Below are 14062 nucleotides of genomic sequence, written 5' to 3'. Positions count from 1 at the left end.
CTAGAGGCTTGCCAAGTCTGTTTGATGTTTGTTTTTCAGGGGTGCTTTGAGAGTAAATAGTAGCCTAGAGATTTGAGTGATACAATGTGTATTTCGTGAGGTTATGTTGCTTTCAATTTATCCTTAAGTTGAACTGAGTACTTGACATGTTTTGAAGAGTTTGGATGATGTTCATGGATAACTTGCAATTTGGAATCATTTTGTGTTGGATATATCTCTGTCTTTCTGTTTCGTGTCTGTTTATGTGTGTGTCTCTTTGTGTTGTCTCTGTGTCCTTGTTTTGTTTTAAATTTGCCCAGGTGTGAAAAAGGGTAAGTGTGGTTGATTTTGATATGAGTCATTATTTTCCTCCATTCCACTAGCCTTTTGTTAGTTTTGAAATGGTGAGTTTAGCCAAGAAGGGGGGGTTGAATTGGCTTTATAAAACTTTTTCGAAAGTTAAAACCTCTTTTCAATTGAATCTAATGGACTGGAAAGTATGGATGTAAATGTAGCAGACTAGTACACTTTCAATCGATTAAAATATAAAACAGCATACTAAATTGTTCTTGATGCCATGAAACAGTTGATTAAAAAGACAAATCAGTCGGCTAAAATACTGGAGAATTATGCAGAATACAGAATTCGCGAATTCAACTCAAAAAGCAATCTTTTACATACAAGACATGTTCCAATCAATATTTATAACAAGTATAAAGCCTCAGATTACATAAGAACGCATTGAATCACACTAAAGATCAAATTGCTTGTTTTTCTTGAGATTTTAAAGAGTTTCAAAGAGAGGGAGATGAGGGAAAGAAGAATGCACAGCTGTTTTAATACTGGTTCACTTAATTACAGAGCTACATCCAGTTTTCTAGGACAACCTGAGCCTGGTTTCCACTATATTCAAAAGTTTTACAAATCAAACACCAAGATTACACTTTTGAACAACAAAGCACACAAGATTTTTGACTCACACAAAAATTTAGAACCACAACCTACAAGAATCACACTTGTAGACCTGAAATCACATCAGGCAAACCATCTAGAGGCACAAGAACATCCAAACATGATAGTGGTTGTCCCTAGCACACCATACATGTGTTCTTCAAGCTACTCACAAGCCAAAACTTGAAATACAAATGAATGTATTGAGTTATTTGGTTTTTGTTCACTTGTGGCAGTTATGGTTATTTGACCATTTCTTGATTCCAAAATATGATTTTGGAAAATCAAGCACAAAGTTTTCCCGAGTATTGCAATGGATGGATATGAAAGTTGCAGAGGACAAAATTACTACTACTTTGAATAAGAACAAGATATGTTTCATTCCATCACATTATTGGATTGTGTATGAGTAGTTTGTTGTAGTTCTTGACTTTATTTTTTGAAGTTGTATTATGGGTTATGTTGTAGTTGTTATTGATGTTAGTGTATCAAACTTTGAGTTTTCACATCCTTTTGTGAAGGAAGCTTTTGAGAAATATGGTACAAGATTTGAGGTTCATGGCTGCATGTGATAACCTTATGGTCAAGTTCAAATTGTGTAGAATGGATGGACATGGTGGGAGGCCATGATTCCTAATGCATGAGGTGAAAGATCCTCAGCGGGGGTATTGGGCTTTGTTAAATTGCTTTGGGTAAGGGTTTATGATATGACCTTTTAATGCATGTTAATTTCATTGAGCTCACCCTTTCTATTTGTATTTAGTGATGATCATGTGACTTGTCACACATGAACAAATGTTATTTCAAGTGATGCAGATGACGCATAGATTTGGAGTGGGGGCTCGTTCGGATTTATTTTAAGAATATTTTTATATACTTTGCATTTCATTTAAATATGGTTTAGACTTTGGAACTTGTAATAGTTAAGTCTTAAATTATGGATTTTTTTTGTTTTAGTGCGTTTATTAAATTTTAAATTTCCTGCGTTTTTGGAAATAATTATTAAATGTTGAGTAATTTCAATTATTATTTTATTATGAAGTAATATCTACCTAGGATGTTACAACCATAATATACTTTTGGACCTAGAAGACTCGTTACTCCCATAGTGGAATTTTGGACCTAGGAGATTGGTTGCTCCAATAGTAGATTTTTTGGTCATAGGAGAATTTGCTCCCTAGTAGACTTTTGGACCTAGGAGATTGGTTGCTCCCATAGAAGAGTTTTTGGTCTTAGGAGATCGATTGTTCCTATAGTAGAGTTTTGGATCTAGGAGACTAGTTGCTTCTATAGTAGATTTGTTGATCCTATGAGACTAGTTAGCTAATAATATACTTTTAGACCTAGGAGACTAGTTTCTCCCATAGTAGATATTTGGTCCTAGGAGATTGGTTACTAAACCAACATATTGCCATTAGGGAGACTAGTGCTTGACCAATTATGTGTTGGGAGATTGGTTGCTTAACCAACATATTGTCATTGGGGAGACTAATGCTCGACCAATTATGTGTTGGGAGATATATCGCCATTTGGAAGACTAAATGCTCAACCAATTATGTGTTGGGAGACTGGTTTCTCAACCAACATATCGTCATTTGGGAGACTAATGCTCGACCAATTATGTGTTGGGAGACTAGTTGCTCAACCAACATATTGCTTTTTGGGAGACTAATTGCTCGACCAAATTAATTGAGATTTGTTTTATGTTTCTCTTGTGAAATTTCTCATTTTTATTCATGCCTCATTAAAAACCTCATTTATAATGAGAAAAAAAAAGTACATTTACAACAAAAATTCTAACTAAAATAAAAATGTAAATTCTTATTTACCATGATCATTTGCCTTCTCTGACTTGACCACCATATCATGCACATATGACACTGGGTCATTTGACTCCTTGTTGATGATCACGCTTCAGAAACATCTAAAAAAATCTCTCCTTTATTAGCCTTTCAATTTGACGTCTTTAATGTGTAACAATTATTCATATTATGTACATATGTTTTATGGAAATGACACTAGGCTTCCTTATCTGGTCCCATCAATGGGTGACCTCTACCTCTCCCTCTGTTATGCTATAAAGTACAAACAAACTTCTTCAATAGTAGACGCCTCATTCTCTTGTTGCAAATCTTCCTCCTGCCTTTGGTATTCGCTAGCCTTCAATCTGACCTCCTCATTTTGTAGCCTTAGTTCGACAATCATTTCCACCAACTGCTCCACTGTGGGAGGAGTGAATCCCAATCCTTCTGACATCCTTATCCATTTTTTACTTATTTATTTTGTATCCAAATTTGTGACGCAAAACTAGTTTTTACCCGTCCCATGGTGGACGCTAAAATGTTCTAGCCAAGAAGACTGGAGTGCAATTAGGTAGAGCATTCAAAGTGTTCCCCCTTTTTTCTTGTGTCATGTGCCCATTTTTATCCTACCTTCCCTCATTCTCCTCAGCTCCTTTGTCTCCTTAACACTCTCTTAATGCCTCTTTGATGCACTTATTTACTCTCTATGATATGTTATCTGACCTGGACTTTAATCCCCTCATTTATCGTTATACAACATCTTAAGTTGATCTATTTTTTCTCTTTGTAAAATACATGATCTGGTATTCGACCTACTAACTCTTTGGAATGTAAAAGTTATAAGAAAATATAATTCAAAATGACTTTAAAAAAATTTGACTGATTGAACTTATCATCATACCCCTAGCCTTTAGCTATTTGAAATATAAATACTAGAAAGAAAATAAGTTCAAAATAACTTAATTTAAAAAAAAATAATGGACTTATTTAACTTAATTTAAAATAACCTACTTTAAATAAGAGCGACTCATTGAACCTATACCAAGATTTAAACATGTTTGTAAGGTTTTCCGTATGAACACAGAGAACGGGATTTGAAGTGAGAGAAAAGAACAGAAGAACATTTTCCAATTATGAATGTGTGTTTGTAGACTTAATTGAGGAAACTACGTCTTCACTTGCTTCCATAATGGCTTTGATTTGATTGTTTTGAAGTGCAAAGAAATGTGAGACACCTTGACCCCACTCTTAACCTTTGGGCACGATTGACGGGAGAAAGCCTCCAATGACTTTCACTGTGTCAGAAGGATGTTTAGGCTCAAATCATTAAAAAACTAACTTTCCTTTCACACCAACTACTTATTCAATTAGACCTAAACTAAGGTATATTCGAACTAACTTTTTCAAACTTTAGAAAACTACATAAAAGGAAAATAATAATATTTAAATATCTCACATTCTTTTTGCTTAATTGTGATATTTTAAGCGACTGATTTCATCTTGAATAAGGAAGCTTTTCATTCCGGATTAACTATCATAGATTCTGTATTTACATTAATAACTACCTATCATTAAGAAAATTATTTCCTTCACAAGTTACAATTAGTTTTACTAATATATATATATATATATATATATATATATATATATATATATATATATAAGTCAACATTAACGAGAAAAACCAATATACAAATACGTGTATTTATAAAAACATAAATTGTATTAGTTTTGAAATTTTGACTCGAAGTATTGTTAATTAAGTCAATGCTAATTTATTATTAACTTTTAAATTACTTTTTAATTAAACTAGTTTAGCATTTAATATATTTTTATTTCCAAATTTATTTAATTTAGCATGGGTTTTATTTCAATATTAATTTAGTTTCGTACAATCTTTCATTTTCGATAAAATAAAATATAAAACAATGTAGTGGATGAAGGATATGAACAGAGATTAGTAGGATATGATACAACAAAATGTCATACATATAACAAATGTTATATTTGGCCTAATAGTTATAAGATGCTACAAAATTCCATTTAAGCTTCTATGAATAAAAGCTTCTATACTTTGTTATTATCATTATTAAGCGACAACATCTTATTTACAACACTCACAATTCTTCACGAGAAACTTCTTCAATATTGCAAAGCATATTAATTTTCTTTGTATAATGAATATTTCTATATTACTTGATGTATTTTCATTTCAAGAAAAGAATTCATTTCTTTAAAATCAATACTTTTCTCAAATAGTCAAATGTTGTGTTTCCCGAAAACAAAATGATTCTGGGTGGAACATCAACACTTTATCATCTAAATCTTCTTCAATTTGTGAATATTGTTTTTGGATATTGTCTATTTCACAGTGAATGGATACCAAGTGTTTCTATCCTATTTTGTCTTCTAAGTTTTTTTAATTGTCACCTAAAATAGCAAATTAAACGGTATAAGATGAAGTGAATAATTTAGTTATTCACCCAAAACAAAGCAATTAATGTAACTAGACTCCTAGAGTGATATTTTAACTGTGGTCCTTCAAATTATTGGCATGACCTTTTAGAATATTATATGGATTTATTGATTCTTTCTATGTTAATTGGTACCAACTTTCACTTTGACAGCCACGCATGCAGGGGAAGAAATGGTAGATGGGTCAGGCAGTGATCAAAGTAGAAGAAACAGAAGCCTCTTCATTGGAACACCAAAGCAAAAAATTATAAGGCATAGGACTTTTGTAGCAGAAGTAAGCGTGCATGTTAAAAAGCAGAAAAAGATCATTGAATTAGACCAACACTTACTACACTTTCCTTTCCCTTGTACGTGCAAGATTGTCAATGTCATCACACTTCTCTGCACTATATTATACATAAAAATGTCTATGTTTCTAGTGATATATGTATAGATAGATAGATAAAAAGAAAGTATATTTAAATGAACTAAGAAAAAGATTTTGTAAAATAGATAGATTAAAATGTAAAGTATAGGAATCAAAATTGCAGCTAAAATGAAGAAAAAAGGTCTTGGAAAGCAAATAGCAGAGGCTGTATTTAAGTCCTCAAGACAAATAAACAAGTGGGTATAACTTAATTTCTATTAATATATATTATATATATAGGTAACCGAAGGGGAAGCAATTAAATTAATACATATTAATTTGTTTTTGGTCCCCAGCAGTTATATTTGATTAATTTGATGGCTAATAGTATTGATGATGATCAGCAACGGTTTCCCTTTCTACAGGTAAGTGCACCAGCAGTGACGGTCATGGATCCAACAAGAGAAGAAGGTCTTGCACTGAGACTTGAAGCCCTAGCATAGATGGAAGAAGCACCGGCACCAGATTGCCTGAAGTATGCTCCATTCAAGAACATGTCACCCTCTGATCTCCAATTCCAACTCATCCACTCACTCTGTGGGGCATCCTCATGCTTTGTTACCTCTTTGCTGAACCTAATGTCTGGGGCAAGAAACCTGTTTCCCTGGCTGTTTATGGTGGGGTTCGCACTCCCTCCAATGGCATACATTTCCCAGTGTGTGTAGTCGTTGTTCACCACATGAAAATACCCGTGTCTGCATCTGCAACAACACTCACATTCTTATGGTTAGTGTCACCACTGTCACCAAAGTTCAATCATCTTTGAGTTACATTACATACCTTGGCATTCTCTGGACAAGACCTTCTCCAAAATGATTGAAGGCTATGGTGACCTGCATGTCCTTGTCCTGCGTGTAGGAATCACTGTGTCCCAAAAGCATAACCTTGTCATGGTGGGTCATGTAATTGTTGGAGATGGTGATGGCGGTGGATCCATGAATGGCGTCGATCAGTCCATCCTGACAATTCGACAACGAGCAATGATCCACCCAGATATGCTTCGAGTTAAAGATGGAGATTCCGTCGCCGTCCGATTTCGTCCAAAACCCCGAGTGCTCCGGCGAGTCTCTGATGTTGGTGTTCCCGGTGGGCTTGCAATCGTGGATGTGAATCCCATGAACGATCACGTTGCTCACGTAGTGTATGGTGAGGCAGCCCCCACCGGCGATGTGCACGCTCGCGCCTCTGCCGTCGATTGTCTTGAAAGAGTTCACCAGAAGCTCTTGCTTTAGCGTGATTACCATGTCCCTCTTGAAGATTATCCACAGGGGTTCGTCTTGTATGGCGGCGTAACGGAGGGTTCCCGGCTTTGGGTTAACGGCGTCGTCGTCGCCGGAGTCTGTGACCTCGTAGATTCGGCCGTTTTTTCCGCCGATCGCGTCCTTGCCGAACCCGATGGCGCAGTCGGCTAGCCGCTGCCGGTTGTTCTGCCAGTTAGGGTTGCACCGCCAGCAGTCGTCGATGGGGTTCCCGGTTCCGCATGATAAATAACCCAAGTTTCTCCTTGAGGCATTGATGCTTCTGCAATCACAAAAAACAGTTACAGTACTGTCGGATTTTTCATGCTTTTTTGTTGTTAGATGGAAAATGTTTCATATGCATTTGTTCCAAGGAAGATGTTTGATAGAGACCCCAAAATACTACTACTACACTACACCAATCAAATTTTACACACACACTATTTTACTTTTTCTTTTGTCTTTACTTTTAAAAATTCAAAAATTTATTTGTTAATGGCAAATTATTCCTAAAATTAAGTTGTTAACTTGTTAATAATGTATTATTTTTTTATGAATACTCCACGTCAGTTATATGTTACTAAAAGAAATATTCTCTTTACATTGTGTTTAAAAAAAAAAATAAAAGATAATGATATCTTCGCACTTTAATACATTTTTGTATTATAAAAAAAGAGAGAGAAAAAGAAGACAACATAATAGATATTTCAACAACTAATTATATTAATTTATTTGAAACTAGTTATATAAATATATTGAAATATCTAAGATATCATTTTCCGTTGCTACATAATTATTGCAATTCTAAACAACTTTTAAAGATCTATCAATATTAGAATGCGTAAAAGATGATGGCGATTGCGATAGTTTTTTAACATTATAATAAAAAAATTTAAAAGAATGATACATAGAAATATATAGTTTTGATTTCCAAAACATTCTTACCAACATGTTAAACTTCTTTTCATCATTTATTAATAAAAAACAAAATTATTCATAATATTTAATAAGATCAAATTTAAAAAATAATATTTAGTTGAAGTTATAAAACATTTTATTAAAGCCACCATTCATTTTCTTCTAAAATGTATATTACATATTACTACGTACTATATTATAGTATCCGAATAATCTATGTTAACTATAATGAAATTTGTAAGAAATTATATGAACAACCTCATAACAATAATTGCAGTCTTGACATTATGCTTTCTAAATTTCGTGAATTTTGTCTTCTAATGTGCATTTCCTCTCTGAGTTAGTTTTTGGAAAATTTAACTTTTGATTTATACAATTCTAGAAATCTATGAACTTAACAAATAATATTTAGCGAAAATATCCACACAAGATTCTGCTTTGTTATCATATCAGGGCATGATATTCTGCTACATGCTACATTGTCAACATTTTCTTTAAATATTGGATACAAAGTTCATAAACAAACAAAAATTATAGACCTAAACACCGACAACAGTAAATTCATCAAAAAAGAAAATGGAGGGATGACTAAATATGGTAAATTGGAAAACTAAGAACAAAGGGTGTAATGAAAGTCAAAATTTTACACTATATATACAATAAACTGTTAATTATATTTAAGTAAGAAATTGATACTTTTTTTTATCAGATTTCTAAAATGAAGTCTAAAAGCAGAAGATTTATGAAGCTAAAGAATAATGGAGATTGAGAAGAGAAGCAGAAAATGAGGTAAATGGTTTTACCTTTGTACCTCTTGAACAACCAATTCAGGATCTGGAACTGCAGAGGAAGAAATAAAAGAGAGTGTGAGAAGAGAAAGAGCAAAAAGAAGAATGAAGCATGAAAGGGGAGCCATTGTTGCTCTTCTCCTTGTTCTTAGTTCTTAGTGGTGAGTGAAGTGGGTGGGGAAGTTTTGGGTGAATTGTGAGAGTTTTATAGAAAGAAAAAATAATAATAAAAATATAGAGAGAGAAGAAAAAAAAGCCGAGAGTAATGGCGTGATTAAATTTTTTGAAGTGGGTCCACATTATCGTAATTTGAGGTTTAAGGTAAAAGGTGTTTTACGCTTTGTTCGTTCGTTGTTGTACAAATAGACATGGTTTGAAACCGTTATATTAGTTCAACTGTGGAAGCCACAAAGTCAAATTCGTTGACCTCAGTGGAAAAGGAGGAAGACAGTGAAAGCCACTGTCCCACTCAATTTTAATTTATTGTTTTTCCATTATCATTTCGTGACTTGCATTTTTTTTTTAAATAGCCTTTTTGGTTAATTGTATTGTGATTTTTTTTTATTGTTTTTAAATAGTTATTGAGTCATCTAAAATGTTGATCCACTGAGATAATGAATGGTTGTACTAGAGGAGTATGATGTTGAAGCCTTGGCCTAGAATAAGATAAAATTAAAAAGGTCTTTGAATTGAATATTGTTTTTCTAATTTTTGGAATAAAAGAAGATGTTTATATTATCCGTTGAAAATTTTGTTGTGGATGATTGGTATGGCATTGGATTATTATATAGCATGACATATGGTCTTCTTCCCTTAAATTGTGGCATGTTTCATTAGGGTGTGATCCACATGTATACACCATACTTAGCTACATAATGCCTTTGCTCTACCAATTTCATCATTTTAATTAGGGATTGTGTGAAAGAGTCGAAGGTGTTTTGGATATTTATTTCTCCTTTTAAACAATTTGAGAATTAGGAATATAACATTCTTAACATAGTGATATGTTGTCATTAAATAAAATAATATAATTTTTTATCTTTTTCTAAGTTTTTGTTTTCCTTTTACGATAATTTATAAGAACTAATAATGCATCAGTCGAATGTTTGGAATCGGTGTTAAAAAATATGATTATTTTTCTTCCTAAGACTCATTATTAGAACTTTGCACAGTATTTTATTCTTCATTTTAAGACTTTTATCCTATTTAATGAAAGTTTCTTATAAAACACATATTTTAAATAGATGAATATTATTGTAGAAAGTAAGACTCTTTACTTTTGTTGGGAAGATACCCGCCTCACAACTTTCTTTTAAATACTAAGTTAACACTCCTAATTAAATATTATTGTAAGTAAGATATATATGACATTTGTTTTATCTTTTATTAGTATCGATGTAGTATGTGGTCAAATTTAGAATAAGGGTGAATGTTTGTTCACACTTGCATTGTTTCTTTGTCTTCAATAGTATTACTTTCGTATATGATAATTCTTATAAAGCAATTCAGATTTTCTACTAGATTTTGGTGATGTCCTTATTATGAATGACAAATAAATTCATTATCATGCTATTATCCGAATTTATTCTCATTTTTTTGCATTGACTAAATATGGATATAATACATTTGATTATTTTTACTCCTTTTTAAAATTTTTATTTATTGTTTATTTTTTGTATGTTTGACTCTCAATTTTAAGTGTTCGAGTGCATAAACTTTTAATTGAATGGGTAACATAAAAAGACGTATCATCATCTTCTTTATTGTCTTTTATCCTTAATTTTTTATTTTCATTTGAAGAACCTTTATTTTGTTTAAACAATTTTCATTATCTTTCAAAGTTCCGATCATTCGGTATCTAAGAAGTTTTCTTATATTTGTAAGGTATTTTTTCTTTTATTATACCCTTAATTATATATTTTTTCTTTTGTATAATTTCATGCAATGATTTATCAAATCGTTTTTAGGACACTTATTTCATAATTTTTACTTCTTTCTAATATTTTTATTTGTTGATTATTTTGATCATGTAGAATATTATTTGGATGATTTTTTATATAATTCTATGTTTTATAATTAATTCTCACATAAGAGAAATTTTACCACCGCAATTGTATAAATATGTTTCATTTACTATAATATAATAATTTATTATCATAAATATTTTTTATTCTGATCTTTTACAAAATTAATAGATATTTTAGTTATTATGGATTTTTGTTATGTGCAATTGTTTAGTATTTTATATAATGCCTTGAATTTTCTCGTGTCATTATCTAATACTCTAATTTGAGATTCACACAATTAATATTTTTCTTAATATTTAACATCTAGAAGAAAAGAGAATATGTTTTTATAATATTGAATATTTTGATAATATAATGACTTCTTTCTTGTAATTTTTTTTTATAAAAATTATTTAATTCATATTTGAAACAGTAAAATAATAAGTATAGGTAATGGTATATGGACATACCCGAAGAAAAGAGAATATATTTTTATAATATTGAATATTTTGATAATACAATGACTTCTTTCTTGTGATTTTTATTTTTTTATAAAAATTATTTATTCATACTTGAAACAGTAAAAAAAATGGGTATAGATAATAGTATATGGATATACCTGTTATCTGGTAGGATGCAGATGAAACAAACAAAAATTATATACATGTTGAGTTTGGGTATGAGAATGAAGATAAATATTTACTGCGAGGATGAGGATGAAATAATAAAACACGCATCGGCATTGCCTTTTTCTCATACCTAGTCCTTAAATTGTGCATTTAAAATATATTGATTTTAATATATTAATTCTTATTAATATATTATAAAATATAAAATCAGAAAATTTAAAATTATTATTGCCATTATAAGAAAACGAAGAAGATGAGAATAAGAATAAAACATATTTTATTATTATCATTCGAGAGATCTTTAACAAATATTTTAGGGGTGTCAAAGCATTTAAATATATATATATATATATATATATATATATATATATATATATATATATATATATATATAAGTTTTTTGAGATAACAAATATATAAAATATATTAAAAATTAAAAAAATAGTTTATATTATATATCAATTTATATAAATATAAAAAAAAAAATAGGGTGCTAAGGTTCCCTTATGTCAATAAAAAAATCCGTCTTTACATAAAAACACATGAAAAATATACAAGTAACAAACTTTGTCTTTAGATGATGAATTTCAACCATTTCAAGAAATTAAAATTATGATATTTAAAATTTATTATTAAAATTTGTTTCATTTTCTATATTTTATTTAGATAGAATAATTCAAATATCTTAATTTCAAATTTATTGTTTGGATAAAGTAATTAAATTAGTCTTTTAAGATAAAATTTCATTTTAAAAATATGTATTTTAAATTAAAGTTTTAAAAAAATAATAGTTAAATTTAAATATTAAAGTAATATTTAATAATTTAAAATTGTTTTTCAATATGTATATTGTATAATGTGTATAGAAAGAAGAATTTTCCATTTGACCTAGCTTATAAGGTCTGGCCTTGATCCACATTAGTTAGAGCTAAAGAAGTCTACAAGGTCAAAAAAACCCACATAAAAAACCCACAACGTCGAAAGAGTACCAAAAGTGTAACATCTTAGTTGAATATTACTTAATAAAAAAGGTACTATTGAAAATAATTCAACATTTAATATTCATTCCCAAAAGAGCAGGAAATTTAAACTTTATTCAAGCGCCAAAATCAAAATCCATAATGTAAATAATTATAAAATCTGAGTTCCAAAACTGACTTAATTAAAAATTACAAAATAATCAAAACAAGTTCCTCAAATGAAATCCTAACAGCTAGTCTTCACTCCGACTCTAAGCATCACCAACATCACCTGAAACAACATATGCTCTCGTGTGACAAGTCACACGATTATCGACAAACACAAATAGAAAGGGTGAGCTCAAATCATCATAACGACACATATTTAGTAACATAGACACCCCACCCAAGAGACTCCAACTTATCACAATGCTCACTTTTAACACCCTAGTTGTCCAAGGTATTCTAGATCCTCGTCTCATCACCTATATGAGACTAGACTATTCATTCCTAACAGACACGTATTTAACCATGGCCTCAGGATATATTATGCTTCCACAAACCTATCTGTTTGTGGTCCAACCTTTACGAACCTCCCCGCTCGTAGTTTAGCCGTTACGGACCTTCCCATTCATAGTCCAACACGTGTGATCCATACAGCTATGAACCTTCCCGCTCATATCCTCACACGATAGTATCATTAGTATGAACCTCTCTGTTCATATTAATCATGTGTTTCATAACTAATCATGAACCTACCTGCTCGTGATAATGTCAAGCATATCCTGGCCTAGGTTCGACATTTCAAAACATGGAAAATGCAACAAAATAACACATTGTCCCTATGTTATTGCTTGGTGCTGCCTAAGCATCGCCAAACAAAATTCCAACGTAGACCGCTTGGCGGTCTCAACTTGTCGTCGAGCCCCGCTTGCTCCAAAGACTTCCCTAGTTCACCTATTGCCTGACGGCTCATTCCACACCACCAGGTGTTACACCAGTAGCATGATTTTACTAGATTAATTACTGCACAACAGGTTTTAAGCCTCTCCTATCATCATATACATACCTTAAAACACCCAATTCACACATAATTCAGTTCAGTTCTTATTGCACCATTATAGATTATATGCCTAAACATGAACAAGCACCCATACATTCACAAATTTAAACTCATGGCATCACTTGAGTTTGGTTAATAATACACATTGCACATATGAATAAAAAAGGTAGTAAGCAATCATGCCTATAATCAGCAGAACCACAATAGTACCTATAAGACTTACTTTTAGTTCAATAACTTCAACTAATTCAAGTTAGTGGTATCACAGGTTCCAAAATTCATGCATTATCCATTCCATGGTGCTAATCTTCACCATTGATCATAATACCTTATTCACCAAACCAAGGAAAACCCCTCTGACCCCAACTCAACTCCAAAACAGCCCACCAAAAGAAGGACTTTTGGACAGGGGCTATGGCTTGACGGTAAGCATGTACCGTCAGGCGATGCATCAATTCTGGGAAATTTTCCATATTCCCTTGCACTTGCGAGAGACCCTAAAACCCCAACATTCATTCCATTCATCAAATTTCACACACTAATAGTTAGTCATGCGTTCAATTCCACCTATAATCCATTGAAACTCAAATGCACAAAATCTCATTACAATTTCTATAACAATTAAACCCTGAAAATCATATTCCTAATTCTTTCCCAAACCCTAACATGCATTCATGGTTATTCATGCAACGATTCATCCAATGCATTAACACACAACACAATTCATCAATTTTATAGTATTAACAACTCAACATAATGCACAAAACCATATTCATGGAATCAAAATGACTATTACACCAACCAAAACTCAAAAACAGACCAATCAGCTTCATGTCGGATGGTAGACC

General features: G+C 31.6%; 1 protein-coding gene across 1 annotated transcript; it reads right to left on the bottom strand.

The window, feature by feature from the left end:
• Window positions 1-5758: 5758 nt before the first annotated feature.
• On the bottom strand, window positions 5759-8751 carry LOC114181173 (pectate lyase-like). Its single transcript, XM_028067534.2, has 3 exons — window positions 8573-8751; window positions 6394-7134; window positions 5759-6314 (listed from the first exon to the last, which is right to left on the bottom strand). The coding sequence occupies exons 1-3, from the start codon at window positions 8683-8685 to the stop codon at window positions 5954-5956; spliced, it is 1215 nt and encodes a 404-aa protein (XP_027923335.1). The 5' UTR covers window positions 8686-8751; the 3' UTR covers window positions 5759-5953.
• Window positions 8752-14062: the final 5311 nt, after the last annotated feature.

The sequence above is a fragment of the Vigna unguiculata genome, chromosome 4, assembly GCF_037176805.1.
Source record: "Vigna unguiculata cultivar grain cowpea cultivar isolate G323 ecotype 2 chromosome 4, ASM3717680v1, whole genome shotgun sequence".
Taxonomy (NCBI): Eukaryota; Viridiplantae; Streptophyta; class Magnoliopsida; order Fabales; family Fabaceae; genus Vigna; species Vigna unguiculata.
This window is presented reverse-complemented; position numbering and strand designations above follow the sequence as displayed.